The sequence below is a fragment of the Oncorhynchus kisutch genome, linkage group LG18, assembly GCF_002021735.2.
Source record: "Oncorhynchus kisutch isolate 150728-3 linkage group LG18, Okis_V2, whole genome shotgun sequence".
NCBI lineage: Eukaryota > Metazoa > Chordata > Actinopteri > Salmoniformes > Salmonidae > Oncorhynchus > Oncorhynchus kisutch.
In genome coordinates this window covers 30,546,039-30,568,372 of record NC_034191.2, presented here as the reverse complement: position 1 = coordinate 30,568,372, position 22,334 = coordinate 30,546,039, and the positions used below count along the sequence as shown (strand labels likewise).

The 22,334-nt window shown below is 42.6% G+C and overlaps 1 protein-coding gene across 3 annotated transcripts in view; it reads left to right on the top strand.

Moving 5' to 3' along the window:
• LOC109875582 (Golgi SNAP receptor complex member 1) overlaps positions 1-22,334 on the top strand; it is a 50,314-nt gene that overhangs the window by 5,724 nt on the left and 22,256 nt on the right. For all 3 annotated transcript variants that reach the window (XM_020467936.2, XM_020467937.2, XM_020467938.2), the window contains one exon: positions 3,961-4,035. In XM_020467936.2, coding sequence (XP_020323525.1) covers positions 3,961-4,035 — 75 coding nt within the window. The remainder of the gene's footprint in view (positions 1-3,960; positions 4,036-22,334) is intronic.

Genomic DNA, 22,334 nt, shown 5'->3' with positions numbered 1-22,334 from the left:
TTCATCAGTGGTCACTGTTCCATGCACTCATGTCTGTTTTCCATGTGCTCCACATTAACCATACACTGTTCTGTTGGCTGTGGACTGAATTTATAATTGTTCAGCTTGGGAAGATGACATTACTGCCCACCCACACAATGTGATGGGAAATGTGAGATTTATTTTAGTGGTAGTCCTGTCTGAGTCATCACGGTTTTCAAAAAAACTAAAGTCCCCAAAGGACCATTTTGTTTTTAATGTGTGCATTCTGATCCATGTAGCCTACATGGTGTATGATGTACTGTCAGCATTAATGTACACATTGTCATTTCTCAAGCTACATACATGCTGTTCCTCAAGGATTTAGACTGGTGTTGTAATGCTTTCAAAGCCTCACGTGCTTGAGTCTTGTGGCGTGCGAACGCTGAACTAACACACACTAATAGCCAAGCTACTGACGCTAACAGCAGTGCTAATAATCACTACAACACTAGGCTAACAACATCCCCTATTGTATACTATCAGGCATTGAGTTGGCATCATAGTGGAACTCCTCCTGGGAGTGGGGAGGGCAGTGAGGTGGATGGATGTCTGGAGGCTAGAGCGCTGCAGTGAGCCATGCGCACTAGACTGGAGTGATGACATTAGGCTGGGCTGACAGCTCGTGGTTCTAGCTGCAGTCATGTTCCCACACAGCACCACTGGAGAAGAGATGCAGGCAGTCATGCAGATACGGAGACTCGGAGCTTCCATTTCCAGGAAACCCTGAGAGATGGGGAAATTGAGACAGTGAGGGAAGGAAGAGGGACAGATATGGAGAGACACAGAGGGAGGTGGTAGTCTGTTAGGGCACCATTGGGATGCTTCACCATTATTCTTTAAGTTGTCCATTTTGTCAAGGTCCACAAGTTCAGTTTATCTGATACAGCTATACATGATACTATAGAGTATGAAATACATTTAAAGTGATTTTTGTCTTCACTCTGCTACTTTTGCTGACCTTGCTATAAAGGAGAATTCAGCATCTCTTCTAGTTAAAGAACTGTTGTATTCTCTTGTTCTTTCTACCCATTTATTGTACAATGCCAGCTAGGCAACTATGGCTAACTTAGTCACGTCAAACAGTGCAGACAGAATAACAGTAGGTGCATTTGTTTAAGCTGTTTTCTAGTGACATTTATTTGGATACATCCATAACAATGAGCTAATGAGCCATGATTTCGCCTGACATAGACAATGTGCTCTCTCGTTAGGACACTGTTGTTCAGAGGAGCTAGCCAACAACACAGCTAACACGATAACTTCAAACTGAAGCTGGAAACACTGCAAACTAGTTGCACTTCATTTTGTTAGACTTTAAAAATATATATTTCTTTGTATATATCCATACAAATTATGCCAGCTAATTCGTGATTTTGACTGGCAGGCTGAGAAATGCTGTTTGTCTGTCTTGTCCCAACTTCGGCCACATGCATTACTATGGGACAGTTGGAGATGGTTTCTATTTCAATATTCAAATTCTATATTGCAAATGTCAGCGAGACAGACAGCAAGGTTTATACAAATCTCCACTGTTAAACTAAATGTTAGTCTAAAAGAAATGTGAGATCATGTCTAAATGCTTTTTTTTATAGTGATCAGGTTTACTTCCCTGCCTGGGCTGATGAGACTGTGGATTGCACAGTCAGATGGAACTGAGTAAATAGGCATTTTAACGTCAGATTTAGCCGGTGGTAACTTGTGGAATAGAAACCGTCTGGAATGCACTTTTAACTGATCAGCACTCAGGATTAGACCCACCCATTGTATAATAACACAGATACCCCGATTATATGGTATAAACAGTATATTTTGAAATACAAACGGTAGGATTTTCACTACTGTAAAAAAAAAAAATGGGGGGTGCGTCGCTGCTTTCAACTAGAAGTTAATTATAACTAATAAGAAATCTAAGATGTGTCAAATTGAAATTATATCCAGCTCAGGGCTCCAGCTATGCATTTGGTTTGCTAACTTTCTAGCAAAGTGGCTAGATGTCAAGATCAAGCTTCTAGGTTACAGCAGAGACATTCGATCTATTTAAATTACATTTGTTATTCTAACTCCTAATTCTATGCATTCATCCCCTCCTGGATCAAGAATTGAAACAATGGCTGCCTCTCCTTTCCCCAGGTCAGTGGAGAGGAAGGAGAGCATCACTAAAGTGCTTATGGGCTTACAGCCTATAGCTAGTCCAGCATCCATTTTCTATAGCAGCCACTGCAGTGGGATTTGGAAGTAGTGCTAAGGAGCTTTCGGCACGGTTTGCTGGGTGCTCATATCCACTCTCTGAGTGGCCTAAACAACAGTCTGCCGTTGTATAGGCTACTTGGCAAACAGTGTAGACTTCAGCAATAAGGCACGAGGAGGTGTGGTATATTTCCAGTATATCACGGCTACGGGCTCTTCTTAGACATGACGCTATGTGATGACAATGCATTAGCTCTAGTATATTGCCATATACCACAAAACCCTGAGGTGCCTTATTGCTAGCGTAAACTTGTTACCAACATAATTAGAACAGTAAAAATGTAAAAAATGTTCAACCCTATGGTATAGGGCACTCAGCCTATCAGCATTCTGTGTTAAGACCCCCTAGTTTATTTTTAAGCAATAAGGCCCGAGGGGGTTTGGTATATGGTCAATATACCATGGCTAAGGGCTGTTCTTATGCGCAATGCAGAGGGCCTGGATACAGCCCTTAGTCATGGTATATTGGCCGTATACCACAAACCCCCAAGGTGTCTTATTGCTATTATAAACTGGTTACCAATGTAATTAGAGTAGTACATTTTTTTTGTCTTACCCATGGTATACTGTCTGCTATACCACAGCTATCAGCCAATCAGCATTCAGGGCTCGGACCACCCAGTTTATAACGGTGTGTGGTTTGTGAAAGCCAATCCTGTAAAACTGATGGGATTTTGATAGCGTCTTTGCATATTTTGTGATGTTTTACCATTCAGCTCAAACTTAATTAACTATCATTGAAATGGTTCTAGAAAACCTGACATGTGGGGCTGAGTGGTGTCTGTCTTGTGTAACTATAAACATTGTTATACAAGCGTAAGCGTATGGAAATACAGCGCACATTCCCCTGTTACCCACTAGGTGGCAGTAAACCATCTGCATTCGCAGACCTGACTGGGTGTGTGTGGCTGGTTAAGTGGTCAGGAGATGAGGGCTCTCTCTGTCTGTTAACAATACCACACACACACATGGCTCCAGACATCTTAAAGGGATACTTCAGGGTTTTGGCAATGGTATCTAATTCCAAAGAGTCAGTTGTACTTTTGGATCTCATTTTAAGCATTTGTGTCCAGTATGGAGGAAGTTAGAGGTAGTTTCACGAGCCAGTGCTAGCAAGTGTTAGCGTAATGACCAGCAGGACCACTAAGGTTGTTACTGTAGCAATGACGAGCCAATCCCTCTGAGATGTGGACCATTCCATTACCATCTTTTCACATCTATTTCCATTGTACTTCTCCCATGCTGTTTTTCGCTCTAATTACTCTCTTATGCCCCCCCCCCCCCCCCCCCCGAGCTGCATGACCCTACCCATTAGCTTACATGGTGATGTTGACAACAGGAGAAACCCTCAGTGTTTTCCATTCAGGCCTGGCTGGCTCTTTAAACAACCTCCTCAGCATTGCTTTAGTCCTTTTTACCACACTGTGCCTGTCTGCTTGGACTGTAGCTGCATAGACTAACCTTGATTCAGACAAACCTTGTTTCAAATGGTCACAATGATGAATCCATAGAGGAAGTGTTTAATACAATTGTGACTGAATTTGGTTAATACCTTAGATGAATCAGGATCAATTTGTCAGTAAATATTTCAGATGGTCATAGCAGTGACGTCATCTTGAGTTGTTTGTCTGACTAATTTATATGCACAGTATTATATGAATTAAACCCATTCTCTCTCTTTCTGTCCAACAGGACATACAAGAGTGGCTCAGGAGTGAACAACAGAAGAACAGAACTGTTTCTGAAGGAGCATGAGCACCTGAGAAAGTACGATCCTGAACGAACACACACACACACGGCTCCTGACTTTTTGTGCCCCTAAATTACCAGATTACCTCGCAATATCATCTTGTAGTATTCTCCAAGTACCCATACTATCATCTCACAATTATTCTCTCAAGCTTTTTCTGAAGTTCTTATAAACAAGTCCAGTGTCTCTGCTGTTCTCAGAGCACTTCTCAGAGCACTTCTCAGAGCACTTCTCAGAACTGTATCACTTCTCAAGAGGAGATGCTACTTCCCAGAAGCCAATAGCAGTCTGCAGAGCAGCACAGTGCTGGGATAACTCATGTTGATGGGTGAAGTCAGCCATTTTGAATAACTCTGAAATTATTTCCCTGCTCTTGCTGTTTGCTTGCTAACCACTGCTTAAGCAGTTCTGATCCCAAAAATACGGTTTGGGTTTTTCATTTTAAAGGTTGAGCTCGGGTAAGGTTGTTTTGGTGTATAAATCAGTGAGTGTCCTCTTGATTCATGGGCATTTATGTCAATTTTTTTTTGTAGACAGCAACTTGGCTGCTGAAGTTAATGATCTGTTTTAAGGAAATGTAAGAGGAAAAAAGAGATTTAAGGTAAAGGGACATTTAGGCCTAATTGGCTTTTGCATGCAAGTCAATTCATTCAGACTAATTAATGAATAAAATAATTAATGCTATGTATTATTCTCCCATAATTATAGCAAGGCACTAACTCCTGAAGGTCAAATCCCTCAAACCCGACCAAATACACACGGTCATGTCTTTATAGTACAACTATACATTTGAGTTCAGGAAGGTTACTCCCAGTCAGTGTGGACATACTGTAGAAGGTCAGACCATAAGCACCACACAGTGCAACACAGCAATAGAACTATCATTTTATCATATCTCAACTTTAATGGCCTGACATGGAGCACTTGGATTCAAGGGTTAATTCTTTGTTTACCTCTGTGTAGTCAATTTGCTATCAGCGTGGGACACACACACATACATTAACTACAGAGTTGCATGTGTCATGGACAGTGTCAGGAGGGAGGCCTTGCAAACCTTCATCTGATCTGACTGAGGGGACAATTTAGGCATAACGGAGAACTATAAAGATCTCTGATTGGTCTGCACTCTTCTAACCATGATGTTTCCTGGCTAAACTGAAGGATTTTCCCCAAATAGCAGTTTCTCCAGATACACACAAACCTCCATTCATTAAAGAACCTGTCTGACTATTCTGTCACAATTGCTGAATAGTATTTTTCCAGTCACTGCACTGAATGTGCTCATTCAAGTACTGTATCTTTCTGTGTGTAATTTGATAGTAACGGTAGTGTAAGGTGACCCATGTTTTTTTGTGTGTGTGACTGTCTCAGCAGTTGCCTTGGATGGCAGGGTCCACTTCTCAGCATTGTTATCACCAGCATTACACCCTGTGTGCTGTTTACTTTAGTACCAAAGGAATCCTTACAAAACGCTGTGTTGGTGGAAGACCTGTTTGACTGGGTATTTAACTGGGTGCTGCTGATGCAGCTTTTGTTTGTGAAGCAGCCAGTTTCCCTCTCTGTGAATGAAAGAGATGGCCCATGAACAGAACTGCCGGTGCAGAACATTAAATAAAGTAAAGAAATCCAACAAAACCTCTACAAACACATTATCCTGTTGTAATGTGATTTAACTACATGACAATAAGAAGGGCATGGGGACAGCTGCTGAATCTGTCTTGAGTCTCAGGTTAGCATGTATACGGCAGAAAAGCCGCACTTGAAGTAGCACTTATTTCAAATGCTGCAGATGCGCAATATAATTAAGCAATAAGGCTCGAGGGGGATATGGTATATGGCCATTATACCATGGCAAAGGGCTGTTCTTTTGCAGGACGCAACGCAGAGTGCCTGGATACAGCCCTTAGCCGTGGTTTATTTGCCATTATCCACAAACCCCTGAGGTGCCTTATTGCTATTATAAACTGGTTACCAATGTAATTAGAACAGTAACAAGTGTGTTTTTTTGTTGTCATATCCGTGGTATACGGTCTGATATACCACAGCTTTGAGCCAATCGGCATTCAGGGCTCAGACCACCTAGTTTATCATTTCTAATATCCATTGTTAATGTCACAGCTGCATAGTGCGCATATTGTTGTTGCCCTCATTACATTGAGAAAAGTTGGCACGTGGAGCTGATCTGGGTAAAGTTCTGTCTCACGATGCTTTGTTAGAGAACCTTGGTTTGTTTCGAAACCTGATCCTAGACCCCAGTCCTCAGAGCCTGTCTAAGAGCGGAGGTCATCTATGTCATTAGTAGTATCTGAGCTCTGTGCCAGCTCAGACATATAATCAAACATTCAATACGATCTAGGAAAATGTGTTAATATTTGCTGTCGCGGTACTGGTACAAAGCTGGGAGCAACACATGATATTTTGATGTGATTTAGGGATAATACCATGTTAACCACAGGAGATAACAGGGAGGACTTTCCCTTACTGCATCAATGATGGATAAGGAGGAGAGAGAGCTGTAGCTTAGTGGGCGTGATTCTATTACCTTAGAGCTATTGTATTAAAGAGAAGGCAGGGAAAGGATGGAGGAAAGAAGAGATGAAATATGTTACTGGCTGCTGTGGTAATGGCCTAAAGAGGTTTAGACACAAGCAAATGGGAAGTATTTCTTCCTTCGGCCCCTATCAAGGTTTTCAGCTCTGCTCTGTAAAGCAGTGGAAATGTTTGAGGTTGGGTGTGCGTGCGTGCCCAGTTTCCCATGGTCAGGAAAAACTCCTTGCCCTAAGTACATTACTCTACAGGAGGTAAACCTTACCTTGGCAGATGAAAATGATAGGCTGTCAGGATATACACCGAATGCCCAGGTCAGAAATACAGAGGCACTGTCCCTGCGGGAGTTGTATTTATTTATTACCAACTCCAATTTCTATATTCACTGGTTGACCTGTAGGACACACAATGTTTCATTGAGGAACAGATTAAATGAATGGGCACCATATGAAACCACACAGAACATAAGACTTCCTGAGACCTCTGCTTGGTGCAGTCTGTAGGGCTGTTGTGGTGACTGTATTACCGCCACACCGGCGGTCATAAAGGCAGTCAATTTCCACGTGACTGTTTAATCACGATAATTAGGCTTCGCCAAGCTCTGATGCTGCTGATGGTCATTAGTAGCCTACCAAACTTGCTAACTGCCTGGTACTCAGCACACTATTGTCCCTCTAATCATTCTGTCATCAATGCAAAAGTAATCGCAAATCTAATCAAACACTTCATGAGAGCTCATGTTGCGCAACATTTCTATAGGCTATGCCTTTGCGTGAGAACAGAGTGAAGGCCTCTAAAAAGAGGATCCCATCAGTTGTCTATAGGCTAGGTCTACTATTTATTTCTCAACCTTCCTAATATTAAGCACATGGTTCATCTTTTCAACAGGAGAATAGCCTGCCTGGCTGGCATGAAAATGAACCACGGGAAAATCGTCTTTGTTATTTTAAGTGCATAGATTACATTTTTTTTCCCCAGCTGCCCCTGTTTCGAGACAGGTGCATGATAATGGTCCATTCTAAATCAACTAATTTCACATGTAAAATGAAACAAATTAATCCGCTTTATAATTGGTGTAGAGCCTAACCTGCGTACATAAGCAGCACGTGAGTTTAAAGTTTGGGGAAGATAATTTTCACCATTCCAAATGCGCATTTGCGGTGACTTTTGATAATGGTGTTTTCCTCTAATGGAACATTCGCGCCTACTGCCATGTGCTCATTTCTGAGCTTATAATGTGAAGAAATAGCCTAATAGTTTATCAACATTTTAAGCTAAAAGTTTTTTTTGATGCTAGTGGTGGTAATATTTTGGGATCTATTGCATCCCGCAACTGTCCCAGACTGTTATGAATATTAATTTCTTGCACAGAATAGAATAGGTCAACTTTTGTACTATGGGGGATAGTAAATTGACATAGGTTAGTCCTTTTGCTTTTTGTTAGGCCTACTCATCTTGTTGGCTGACAAAGTAATGCAAATAGTCTGGGTAGCCATTTGAAAATAGTCTGGGTAGCCATTTGATTAAATGTTCAGGAGTCTTATTGCTTGGGGGTAGAAGCTGTTTAGAAGCCTCTTGGACCTAGACTTTGCACTCCGGTACTGCTTTCCGTGCGGTAGCAGAGAGAACAATCTATAACTAGGGTGACTGGAGTCTTTGACAATTTTTAGGGCCTTTCTCTGACACAGCCTGGTATAGAGGTCCTGGATGGCAGGAAGCTTGGCCCCAGTGACGTACTGGGCCGTTCGCACTAGCCTCTAGTAGGGCTGGGTGATATATGTCGTGTGACGATAGACTGTTTTCTATCGTTTATTTCGTTGTCGCAAATCTCTCTTTACGGCAATATATTTAGTCAATTGGTCGATGCCTTGCGTTCTTACAAAATTTGCAACACAAACCAATATGGAGGAGAGTGAATGTGATGCAGAGCACGGAGACACGGAGGTCATACCTAAAAGAGGTGCTACTTCGGTCGCATGGACGTGGTTTGGGTATGAAAAGTCTGACACGGACCAGGAAACCGTCCTCTGCTAAATATGCCGCAGGCCGGTCCTGACAACCGACTCAAACACCACTAACCTCTTACCACCTACGCAAGAATCATGTGAAACAGTACGGAGAGAGTCTACGGATGAGACTCCAAAAAAGTACAGTTGAGTGCTCAAAACAAACCCCCGACTCAAATGTTGCAAGAGGCTTTTGCCCGCGGCACACCATATGGCAAACAATCACGAAGACGGAAGGAGATAACAGCTGCTGTTACAACTTAGATTTGCAAAGACATGGCCCCAATTTACACAGTCGAGAAACGGGGGTTTCGTGAGTTGGCGCTAACACTTGACCCAAGGTAACAAATGCAAATTGATATGTGACATGCATTAATGCCAAAATAACATGCAAAACGGGCAAGCCCCTACAAATCTACATTTTAGGCCTACATTTATTTTGTTTGCAACTAGTTGAAGTGTTTTCTATTTACCTTTTATTTATTTTATACATTCATTGCTTAATTGAAAATGTGCACAAAGGTTCTAAATCAAAGGAGATATACTCATATTTGATTAAGTATCTTTATTTGTTGAGTATAATTCAATGTAATAAGAAATAGGCCTTTACATGTGGTCACTTTTTATAAATGATTTATTCATTGAATTTACAGGAAATGTGCTATATCGTGATATGTATCGCTATTGGGATATGAAATTACCTATATGGGAATTTGGCCGTATCGCCCAGCCCTACCCTCTAGTGCCTTGCGGTCGGAGGCCGAGCAGTTGCCATACCAGGCAGTGATGCAACCAATCCGGATGATCTCGATGGTGCAGCTGTAGAACCTTTTGACGACCCATGCCAAATCTTTTCAGTCTCCTGGAGGGAATGGGTTTGGTCGTGCCCTCTTCACGATGGTCTTGGTGTGCTTGGACAATGTTAGTTTGTTGGTGATGTGGACACCAAGGAACTTGAAGCTCTCAACCTGCTCCACTGCAGTCTCGTCGATGTGAATCGGGGCGTGCTCGGTCTTTTTCCTGTAGTCCACAATCATCTCCTTTTGTCTTCATCACGTTGAGGGAGAGGAGGTTGTCCTGACACCACACGGCCAGGTCTGACCTCCTCCCTATAGGCTGTCTCGTCGTTGTCGGTGATCAGGCCTACCACTGTTGTCATCGGCATAAGAACAACGCAGAGTAGGCTGTTCTGTTCTTCTTAAATAGACTACATTTTCTTCATATCATGCTTCTTTAGACCTGTCTAAAATAATGGATTTGTTGTGAATTTGTAGGCTATATTACATGGCGTTATTAGACCTTTTTAAATGTAGGTGTTCCAAAAGTCTGCATCAGTGGCTTGTAGGTTATGTGTGGAAGACTGGAGATGCTAAATGTGTTCATGTTCATTAACGGTCAATTACTGTCAGGCCAACAGTTTATTTGCTTGACAATCACCGGCTGACAATTTCATGATCGCCACAGTCCTAGTATGGTCTCACTGTGAGATATTATAAACAATTCTCCACTGTCCCATCTGACGCCATAGTATTTGTGAATGGTGAAGGCTAGTTTTGGATGTGGATACTCATTGATTTGAAAGGGGATCTGAAAACACTATAGCCCTATACCTAAGAGGTTATAGCATATACACAAATGTGAAAATCAGAGTACAGTACATGTAATATCTATTAAAACCTATCCATGTTGTAATCAGATTTGGGTGGAAGGTGACTGGTAGTGTGAAGTTTGAGAGACTTTTCACTGTGTACCAAAATGGCTAGGGGAACTCCTGTGCGTGTTTTGTCCTCTACTACGTTACTCCCTAGTTCCCCCTCTCTCAGAGAAGAAGAGGAGAGCGGGAGAGTCTGTTTGTTTTCCCCAAAGAGAACACTTGTCTTATCAGGTATGGCCGGGGCCTTGAAGTGTGTTGTGCCGTAGTGTTTAGGCCCATGTCTTTCTCTCGCATGCATTCAGACACACACCCTCGTACTGTCTCCCACTCATGCGCGCTTTCCATTACAGAGCCTCTTCCTTTCGCTCTTTCTATCTGTAATGAGAGGTCTGGTCATGATTTAAATGAGGGGAATGGAGGAGCAGGCTGCAGGACCAATCAGTCCAGAGTGACGAACTGATGTTGGTTGTGGCTCTGCTGATTGCAGCTCCCTTACAGATTTTTCCCTTGGTCACTCTCACGCCACTCCTTTTCTTGCTTTTTCTCTGCTGTTCTCTCATTCTGTTTCCAGCCTGGTAATCATCCATCCCTGGCCATTTCAGTCTTGCCTCCAGCAGAATCCTGTACTGCTTAAAGGCAGAACATGTTCCTATTATTTATGTGCTGTTTGAGACAGGAAAGGGGCAAGGGATCCAGTCCTCTCTTTTCTATTGAGAAATACCTTTTCAGGGCTGGAAAATATAATTTCAACACTAAATCGGTGTCTGTCAATCTGTAGTCTCTCGTGGACAGAAGAAACAAACGTGGCTGGAGGCCTGCAGGCCAGTGACTCAGCACTGTTTCAGAGACTAGCAGTGAGATTCTCTGCTCTCGTTATTTTGTTCTCTTTCTATAATTGATTCTCTATTTCTCACTGGTGAGTGAATGTCTGCAGTATCAACTCAGGGCTAAACAGACATATGGCTTAGATGTTTCTCTCATCCTCTTTAGAGCTGTGTCTATTTTGTCAGCCGGTGATTGTCAAGAAAATAACTGCCGTTCTCAGGGTAATTGAGCGTTAATTAGCATAAACACGTTTAGCATCTCCTGGCTTCCACGCATAGCCTACAAGTCACTGATGCAGACCTTTTGGAACAAACATTTTACATTTAAAAAAAGTCTAAATCAATGTAATATAGCATACACCATCACAATAAATCCATTATTTGTTTTAGACAAGTCTAAAGAAACATAATATGAAGAAATATGCCACATGGCTGTGGGCTACACTAGTTCATTTAGCAGACTATTTGCTTAATTCTTTATTTTATAGTATGAACAATACAATTGACGGTAGCTTAATAAAACACAGGATATTTTCTCATGCACAGGATACAGAACGTGTAAATGGTACAGTGAAGTGGTACCAAAAACAAGTGTACAGAAGATATTTTATCATTATTAGATGATGCTTACCCGACACACTTGTCCAAATTGATGGGTCATGTGAAAGAAATGCTATAACCAGCCACACATAGCTAAGAGGATGGGGTCACTGTTGTCGAGACATGTACTCACAATAGATGGCCGTAATCACCCGCAGACACACCTGGCTAATATAATAGGAAAAGTAAATATTTTTTTAAATTTATGTATTTTTAGACAAGGAACCGGCATAATCCCAAGTCATACTACTACCAATACAAACATTGTCATTCCAGTAGTAGGAATCTGCAGGTAGCTAAAGCTAACCAACTAGATTTAATGTTAGCTAGCTAACATTAGGCTATAACTAGCAATGCAAATAGTTCATATATTTCATTTCATACTTCATATATTACTACACAGATCATACCTATAACGTTAGCTAACGAGCAAACAAGCTAATGTTTGCTAGCTAACTAACAGTATGCTTTAACTAGCAACAAAAACAACTTTCTGAAAAATATGAACTTATCTGTAAATGTAGCTAGACCCTTACCCGTATACATGGACGAACGCTTTACGGCAGACTGGAACCATTTAACTCTATTTTGTTTGTCTTGTTTGGCCAGCGTTGTCAAGTCAATCCAGTTCATACTGACCGTGGCGTGTGCAGAAAGTAGCCCATCACTTTCCAACTGATCTGTTGATAGCGCATGCTAAGTTCAGGGCGTCAATGTTGAAAAAAGCAGCAACTTTTGTAGTTCTCGATGGCTAACGTTATATCTTTAAAAAATGGCGCGGTAGAAAGAACTGTCAACACATACTGAACAGCTCACGTTATAGACAAAGGCATGCTACATGGCAGACCAATCCAAATCAATCAAGTGTGTTTATAAAGCCATTTTACATCAGCCGCTCACAGTGCTATACAGAAACCCAGCCTAAAACCCCAAACAGCAAGCAATGCAGATTGTTACGCACGCCTCTTGGAGGGGGGAACGCAACACCCCACTACATCAACTCCCTGTGGAGTGAAAAAAGTATGTGATCGTAGGTGCGGGGAAGGACGGCAGAGGCAGAGAGAAATACCGTTTACAGGGAATGTATTATTCCTTAACACGGTAATGTGGAGAGAAGGGGCTGGACGGAACCAAAGCAAAGATGGTAAAAGTTAAGGAATCCCCTCCTACCTTACCTGCCTTCCCACTCCTTACCTAACCTTAAGCACCACCTGGCTTGCTAACCAAAATACGGGGTGGTCCGCCCAGGTCTTTCCTAGTGTGCATAGACAGATTAAATACTACTGGTTATGTATGCCCGCAGCCCTCTTTCCTAAACACTCCCAAGGTGCGTGTGTCCCCTCCCCCCCCGGGAACACTTGAAACAGAATAATTTGTCAGTTCTTTAAGTGAAAAATTTAAATAACCAAAAACACTAAATCCTATTGTCATACACAACTCTGAAGGAGTGGCTACAAAATATCAAAAACTTTCAGACCACCACAACAATCAACACAGGACATAAAAAAAGCTCTCTTCCCTGACTAAGGAATACTGGCTTTTATCAAGCTGGAGAAGGAGCGGGTAAGGAAGAGAAAGCTGTATCCCCTGACGAGAGGGAGGGGTCAGAGCTCCAATCAGTGATGGGGCCGACAAATCAGCTGCTTCAGGAAGCCATTTCCTGAAATACACACACATACAAACCCACAACAACACAGAAACTGGGGAACGTAACACCGATGTAGAAGCACGGTGGCTAGGAAAAACTCCCTAGAAAGGCAGGAACCTAGGAAGAAACCTAGAGGAACCGTGCTCTGATGGGTGGCCAGTCCTCTTCTGGCTGTGCCGGGTGGAGATTATAACAGTACATGGCCAAGATGTTCAAACGTTCATAGATGACCAGCAGGGTCAAATAATAATAATAATAATCACAATCAATAACAATCAATCAATAATACCAGCCAATCATGGCAAGCGGGAAGGTTCCATCCTTTTTCCGTGGCTCAACCAACTAGGCTCGTAATTGAACTTTTTATTTGTATTTATGGAAAACGAATTTTGATAAATTAAATGTTTACGTTCAAATGATGCTCCTGTGAAGAAGTGACGTGTGACATACGCCTAGTTTCCTGAAACGAGTCACATTTTCATGCCAGATTGGTAGGCTATACACCTATTTAAAGCGAAGCAATGTACTTACTATTAGGATAAATAGTAGGCCTAGTCTAAATAAAATTTAATGGGACCCTACTCTTTTTAGTAGAGTCCATCAAAACTCTGTTTTCTCACGCAATTGCATAGCCTGTAGTAATGTTGAGCAACATGAGCTCATGGGCTCTAATGAAGTGTTTTTGATTTAGATTTTTGATTACATTTGCATTGATGTCAGAGTGATTAGAATTACAATAGAGTTCTGAATACCACGCAGTTAGCAAGTTTGGTAGGCTACTAATGACCACCAGAGCTTGTAGAAACCTAATTACCATGACTAAACTGTCACGTGGAATTTTACTGGCATCAAGACTTGTGACCGCGGGTGTGGCGGTAATACGGTCATGGTAACAGCCCTGGTCCTCAATCTCTTCCTCTGTTTCTTCCCCTCCCTTCCGCTCTCTGTCAACCTTTCCCATCTCTCATTATGTTTTATCTATCCTGCTTCTGTGAATTTACCTCGTCTTCATGCTCCCCCCCCCCCCCCCCCCCTCTCGCTCCATTTTCCCCTCCCGCTTCTAACTCTTTCTGTATCTCCCTCCACTCTCTTGGCTATGTTATCTTCTGTCTGCTCCCTCTCTCTCCCTCACCCACTATCTCTGTGTGTCTCACTCACATACACGCTGTCTCCCACTGGTGCTCTCTCTCCATTTATATTGCCTCATCTCGCTCTCTCCGACCACTGCACTTCCTGTGGCTGGCCTGGTGCATATCATGCTAGCTCCAGATATGTTAATATACTCTGCATGAGTGGGGAAAGCCCTGGGGAACCAGAGAGGGATTCGCGCCTGCTCCTCCTCTCTGCCCAGGAACTGCTCATGAGTGGGTAGAGCCAGTCCCACCCTGTACTGGAGGTAGCAATAGCATCATCGTTACCCAGTCTGTGCTGAGTATCTACCTGCCACTATGGGGTGATGTTCCAAATTCATTGTTTTAAGTCTGGATACTCTCTTCATAATGCTTTAAAAGCACACTTTATAATGCATTTTATTGCACTGCATCGGTGGTTTCCTTGTGCTTATGGGTGACTGTTTTAAATGTGTGTTGGGTGTGGGAGTTTAGGTGTATGTGGGAGGGAAGGGTAAGGTGTCCTTGTATGTGTTTACATGATGGCCTTTACGAACACTGTACAAACACTTCCACAGTGTCGCTCCAGGTATAATGTTGATATTGATGTAAACCCACCTTGCCTTTCATAGCAGAGCACGTTTTTTTGCTGAAGCTTTTGGCTTATAATATAACTGCTAACATTATATTTGTTAGTACTCTTACTACATGTGGTGATTCATTTCTAGATGGTAAAGGATGTGTGTGTGTGCATCTGTCGTCGTTCTGTCTTTGTCTTGTGTAGCAGAAAACAACATCTGGACACATTCAGACAGACATATTTCTCTACATAAGGCGCACATTTTTCAGGGATATTTCAGTAGGACTGTAGTCTAGAGGCAATATCTGTGGCTGTAGAGATAAAACCACTAAACAACTGCAGATCCACAGGCCCTTTAGCAATCCACTCCATTGTATAGAGGAGAATCAAAATGACCTTGGATTCCTCTCACGACACAGCAGAAAGACAGAACAACTTTGGAGAATCATGTTGGTGTCGTGTTTGGAGTAATCTTTCGCCATGCATGAGTTTCTTTGTGACTATGAGACACACAGACAAACGTGTATTCGTGCATTCGGAAAGTATTCAGACCCCTTCACTTCCACATTTTCTTACGTTACAGCCTTTTTCTAAAATGGATTAAAACATGTTTTTTAATTCCTCATCAATCTACACACATTACCCCATAATGACAAAGCAACAACAGGTTTTCAGAAATGTTAGCAAATTTGATTAATTAGCAGATACCTTATTTAAGTATTCAGACCCTTTGCTATAATACCCACTTGAGCTCAGGTGCATCTAGTTTCCATTGATCATCCTTGAGAAGTTTCTAAAACTTGTTTGGAGTCCGTCAGTAAATTCAGTGGATTGGACATTATTTGGGTAGGCACACACCTCTCTATATAAGGTCCCACTGTTGACAGCATGTCAGAGCAAAAACCAGGCCGAGGTTGAAGGAGTTGTCCTTAGATCTCCGAGACAGGATTGTGTCGAGTCACAGGTCTGGAGTAGTGTAACAAAACATTTCTGCAGCATTGAAGATCCCCCAAGAACACAGCGACGTCATCATTCTTACATGGTAGAAGTTTGGAACCACCAAGACTCTTCCTAGAGCTGGCTGCCCGTCCAAACCTGAGCAATTGTAAGAGAAGTGCCTTGGTCAGGGAGGTGACCAAGTACCCGATGGTCACTCTGACAGATCCAGAGTTCCTCTGTGGAGATGGGAGAACCTTCCAGAAGGACAACCCATCTCTGCAGCACTACACCAATCAGGCCTTTATGGTAGTGGCAAGACGGAAGCCACTCCTCAGTAAAAGGCACATGTCGGCCCGCTTGGAGTTTGACAAAAGGCACCCAAAGGACTCTCAGACAATGAGAAATAAGATTCTCTGGTCTGATGAAACCAAGATTGAACTCTTTGTCCTGAATGCCAAGCGTCACGTCTGGAGGAAACCAGGCACCGCTCATCACCTGGCCAATACCATTCCTACGGTGAAGCACGTTGGTGGCAGCATCATGCTGTGGGGATGTTTTTCAGTGACAGGGACTGGGAGACTAGTCAGGATCGAAGCAAAGATGAACACAGGAAAGTACAGAGACCCTTGATGGAAACCTGCTCCACAGCGTTCAGGACCTTGGACTGGGGTGAGGGTTCACCATCCAACAGGACAAAAACCCTAAGCACACAGCCAAGACAATGCAGGAGTGGCTTCGGGAAAAGTCTCAATATCCTTGACTCCCGGGCTTGAACCCGATTGAACATCTCTGGAGAGAACTGAAAAAGCTGTGCAGTGACACTCCCGATCCAAACTGACAGAGCTTATGGAACCGCAGAGAAGAATGGAGAAACTCCCCAAATACAGGTGTGCCAATCTTGTTGCGTCATTCCCAAGAAGAATTGATGCTGTAATCGCTGCCAAAGTACTGAATAAAGTCTGAATACTTTATGTAAATATTATTTTTCAGTGTTTTCTAAAAACCTGTTTTTGCTTTGTCATTATGGGGTGTTGTGTGTAGATTGACCCCAAAAAAGAATAAGGCAGTAACGTAACAAAATGTTCAAACAGTTAAGGAAGGGGTCTGAATACTTTGAATGCACTGTATCACACATTGTTGTGTGATTTTAATTTGACCTCAAACCTCATAACTAAGTGAAGGCTATATGGACCTAGGCACGGCAAAATTATTGCGTACTTGATGATGCCTCAATTTATAGAACACCACTTTCATCAGTTCCCCTTCTCAGTGGGTACAGGCTCATTGGTGTGATGGCTTGTCTTTGTGCCTTGTACTCTTTTTATTATTTTTTTTATTTCTTTTAACATCCCAGAAGCTGAGAGACCTGTAAGTGCCACTATGGTTTCACATAGTTCTGTACTGCCTCAGTAGTAGCAGATGTGAGATGGGCCACAGTGGTGGAATGAGAGAGCGCTTTCTCATGCACTCTTTCTTTCAATTCAAGAAACTTTATTGGTGTGAAAAGTGAAGTAATCTACAGTCCTGTACATGTACACTGAATGTTCAAAACATTAAGGACACCTGCTCTTTCCATTAAATAGACTGACCAGGTGAATCCAGGTGAAAGCTATGATCCCTTATTCATGTGACTTGTTAAATCCACTTCAATAAGTATAGATGAAGGGGAGGAGACAGGTTTAATGAAGGATTTTTTAGCCTTGAGACAATTAAGGAATGGATTGTGTATGTGCCATTCAGTGGGTGAATGGGCAAGTCAAAAGATTTAAGTGCGTTTGGACGGGGTATGGTGGTAGGCGCGTTGCTGGGATTTTCATACTCAACAGTTTCCCGTGTGTATCAAGAATGGTCCACCACTCAAAGGACATCCAGCCAACTTGACACAACTATGGGAAGCATTGGAGTCAACATGGGCCTGCATCCCTGTGGAAGGTTTTCGACACCAAAGGGTTGGTGCAACTCAATATCAGGAAGATGTTCTTAATGTTTTGTACACTCATTGTTTTTCCAGTCTTATTCACACTCACGTGATTTCCTCTACCTCCTTTTCTTCCTCATGGTGTCTCCCCATCACCTCTCATGCCAGTACTATCTCACACACACCATTTCTCCCTCCCTCCGTTTGTGTCAGTTCTCAGTAGCGTGGACATAAATCTCTCTCACACACACAGTCCCAATGAGAAGCTGTAACAAGACTGTGGTTTTTATTTTTGTTTAAAAAGTATCTTTCTCCAATATGTCTTGTTTGATCCATCAATGAAACGGACATACTCATAGCAGAGCTGAGGCTGATTGATCATGGTTGAAGAATCACATGAGGTCCAATTTGATTGATCACATAACAGGGTCAATTTTCCTCACTGGATGATGACAGCACCACTGAGCCCTGGAGCCATGCCTGTTTAATTAGCTATTTGATTTCCTAATCTGGCATCGATCTGCTCCCTCACCCCCTTTGTCTCAGAAAAGTTATCAAGACAGTACAGAAGTTTCTATCTGAAAAAGTTATGAAGGTTAATCCAAGTAGTTTCTTTCTGATTTAGGATGCATTGTGGACAGTGTGTGACAGAATGCAGTAGTGTGTAGATGCCTTCCGCAATGCAGTTGTTCCTGGATGTTGGTGCTTCACTGAGTCATTGATCTCTGCACTTGCTGGGAAGTTTTGCTCCTAGAAAAGGTAGGTTTCTAGAGGATAAATTGCAATACCACAGAGAATTCGCTTTGTTCTAATGGCTGATTTTAATGACCGCAACAACAGAGCACTGAGCGAAGAGGCAGGATGGCGAATACCCTGGTTGTAGCTGTGCCCACCGCGAGGATACACACATCCCTATCTCTTGTCCTACCTCCCCTCTACAACTGAACCATAAAGCCTGAGAGCGAGTGCGCAACACACAAATCCGTCCCCAGTCTCATTGGCGCTTATAAAAATGCCATGAATCAGCTTCCGCCGCAGCTCTCAACAGCCCCCCCCCCCCCCCCCCCCCCCTTCTGCACCTAATGATTTACTAGCTGAGCACCACAGCAGACTGATGGTGAAGGTCCAGACTTTTACCAGTCATCCTTTCTTCCTTCCATTGACCACCTTGCCTTTTTATTAATTCAACCAACCTCTAATAACAGCTTTGTCAGGTGGGTGTCAACCCCTCACTCACCCAGCTGTCCTCCTTACCCCCCTCACCACTATCCTCACCCAGCTGTCACCATGATTAATAGGCCAATAACAAAGAATTTAAACCTTTCTGCCAATAACAGCTAGTTTTCAGTTTCCCCTTCCTGCTCAGACCACTCCGACTGTCCTAGAACAATTCTTGCTTGAATTATTTTTGCTAAACCTTTTTTCCTTTTGAATGGAAATCTATTAGTCGGGTACTTAATTGTTACCCAGAAATGATTTCATATTGATCCAAAAACGGCAGCATTGGGCCATTTCATTGGCTCATTAATTTGACACATGTTGCACTACAATGTAATTTTTCTGATTTTGTACTTTTTTTTTCATCCCTACAATAGAGTTCCAGACACTTGTAGAATCTATGCACAGGTGCATTGAAGCGGCTCGTTATGGCCCAACGCCCTGATTTTGGCACCTTTTTTATATGGCTTACATCCTAAGTCTTTGTCTCTAGCCAAATAGTTAGTCCTAAAAAGTTTACAAGCTCATTTGATTCAGATCTTGACTCAAGCTCCAATGAGTAGCTAATTGCAGTCTTTCATTGCATACTTACGTAGGGTATAAATGAGGCTTTAGGTCATCAACAGCTGTAAGACCGATGGGAAGACACTGTCACACTACTCCTCTAGAGTGGCCAGAGAGACTGCAGGTCTCATGCTAATAGACTTAAGAGAGGTCATCTTTCCGGGAACGCTAGTTAACACCAACGGGAAGGAAGTAATCATCAACTCCCCATACATACACACCATTAGGGCTTGTCAGAGCACACACATTATACCAAAACGCCCTCATTAACTCTCAAGTGCAGTTTAAATCAATATCACATCTTGATCTCTGTCAACTTTTGACCGCTGTGGTAGGACATTGAATCACCTGCTTCCCCGTTGGTGAATCCAGCGATGTGCAATGTGTCGTCGTCGGCTCCTGGACCCACAGAGGAGGAGTACTTGGCAAACTCTCTCGTTTCCCCTCAAAGTCCTCCATGTCCTTCCTAGGCTCATGTCTGTCCTCATACTTCCTCCTCCGGGTGAGATGGAATATGTCCTCCAGCCCCAGCCAATACTCTCCATCTGCGTTGCCAAACCCTCTTGTAGTGAACCCATCGCCTGTGCCGTCCATCCTGCCATCAGTGGCCAGTACACCTGCACGCCAGACGTTGGGCCAAGTAGGTAGAAGCTGTAGATGCTGCTGGGTTGGGTGTTGTCATGGTTGTAGATGTCATCACAGTATAAAGGCAGGGTTTACTGAGAGTGGACGGCTACAGGAGCCAATAGAGCCAGGAGCAACATTACCTTCTTTCTACGGATGGAGAGTTTTTTCACGTTGATTTGTGTCGTATCGTTTTCTGTCTTGATGGTTTTTCTGATTGATTCGGACTCTTATGCCTGTGATTGAGCCCAAAATAACATGATTAACATTACAGATTTGTATGGAGTTAACTATCCAATAGACCTTATCTGCTGACTGGGTGGCAATGTTGTAGCTGTGTGTTCATTGACGTCAAGGTACCAGTACTGCTTTTTGGTTCTTGACTAACAAGCCATGGTGAGAATCAGACGCCTGTGTATTTTCCTGAACCAATATGTGCGTGCATGCTAAGTTTGACCTAAACAGCTTTACAATTTGATAATCTATGAATGTAGGTGGATTTGCACAGTTTTCACAATTTTGTTGCCTTAGACCCTGGAAGCATTTGGACTTAGCAACTTTTTAAAGCTACTGTGAGATCAATACATCATTTTTTGGGACTTTTCTGAGATATAGCCATTGATTCTTGAAGAATATAAATTTAGTGCAACTTTCTTACCCAATCAGAACCATTCAAAACATGGTAAACTATCATTTTCATTCCGTGGGATGGACAGTCTTTACGTTCAGAGCTATCTATGAATGTAAGAGTAGTTCTCCAGCCCCATCCCTCAGACTTTTACCAAAACAGCTTTAAAACTGAATGTTTTATCTCCTCTTGGGGCAACATTTATCTATTCTTGACAAAATGGGAAAACTGTGCAACAAAGGGCTAAATACCTTATATGGTTATTCATAATGCAGTATCCAGCCTTTATTTTGTATTTTTTTACCATGGGCTATGTTTTGGTGGTACATGTGTGATGCTGTGGCTGATGTAATTGTGCGAGGTTAAGACCGTTTGTATTGGAATGGAACACCTGTTTACACCTTATACACTCCCCCTCATGGATTACATTTTTAAATTTTTAATTTCACCTTTATTTAGCCAGGTAGGCAAGTTCAGAACAAGTTCTCATTTACAATTGCGACCTGGCCAAGATAAAGCAAAGCAGTTCGACACATACAACACAGAGTTACACATGGAGTAAAACAAACATACAGTCAATAATACAGTATAAACAAGTCTATATATGATGTGAGCAAATGAGGTGAGATAAGGGAGGTAAAGGCAAAAAAACGCCATGGTGGCAAAGTAAGTACAATATAGCAAGTAAAACACTGCAATGGTAGATTTGCAGTGAAAGAATGTGCAAACTAGAAATAAAAATAATGGGGTGCAAAATTAAATAAATAAATACAGTAGGGAAAGAGGTAGTTGTTTGGTTAAATTATAGATGGGCTATGTACAGGTGCAGTAATCTGTGAGCTGCTCTGACAGTTGGTGCTTAAAGCTAGTGAGGGAGATAAGTGTTTCCAGTTTCAGAGATTTTTGTAGTTCGTTCCAGTCATTGGCAGCAGAGAACTGGAAGGAGAGGCGGCCAAAGAAAGAATTGGTTTTGGGGGCGACTAGAGAGATATACCTGCTGGAGCGTGTGCTACAGGTGGGAGATGCTATGGTGACCAGCGAGCTGAGATAAGGGGGGACTTTACCTAGCAGGGTCTTGTAGATGACATGGAGCCAGTGGGTTTGGCGACGAGTATGAAGCGAGGGCCAGCCAACGAGAGCGTACAGGTCGCAATGGTGGGTAGTATATGGGGCTTTGGTGACAAAACGGATTGCACTGTGATAGACTGCATCCAATTTGTTGAGTAGGGTATTGGAGGCTATTTTGTAAATGACATCGCCGAAGTCGAGGATTGGTAGGATGGTCAGTTTTACAAGGGTATGTTTGGCAGCATGAGTGAAGGATGCTTTGTTGTGAAATAGGGGGGGGGGGGTGTATGGGATGAAGTGTGTGTGTGTGTGTGCTTTCGCAAAGCCGACACATTGTGTAGTACTGCTGTGTACGACATGATTTCAATTGCTTTGACTATCACAATCGC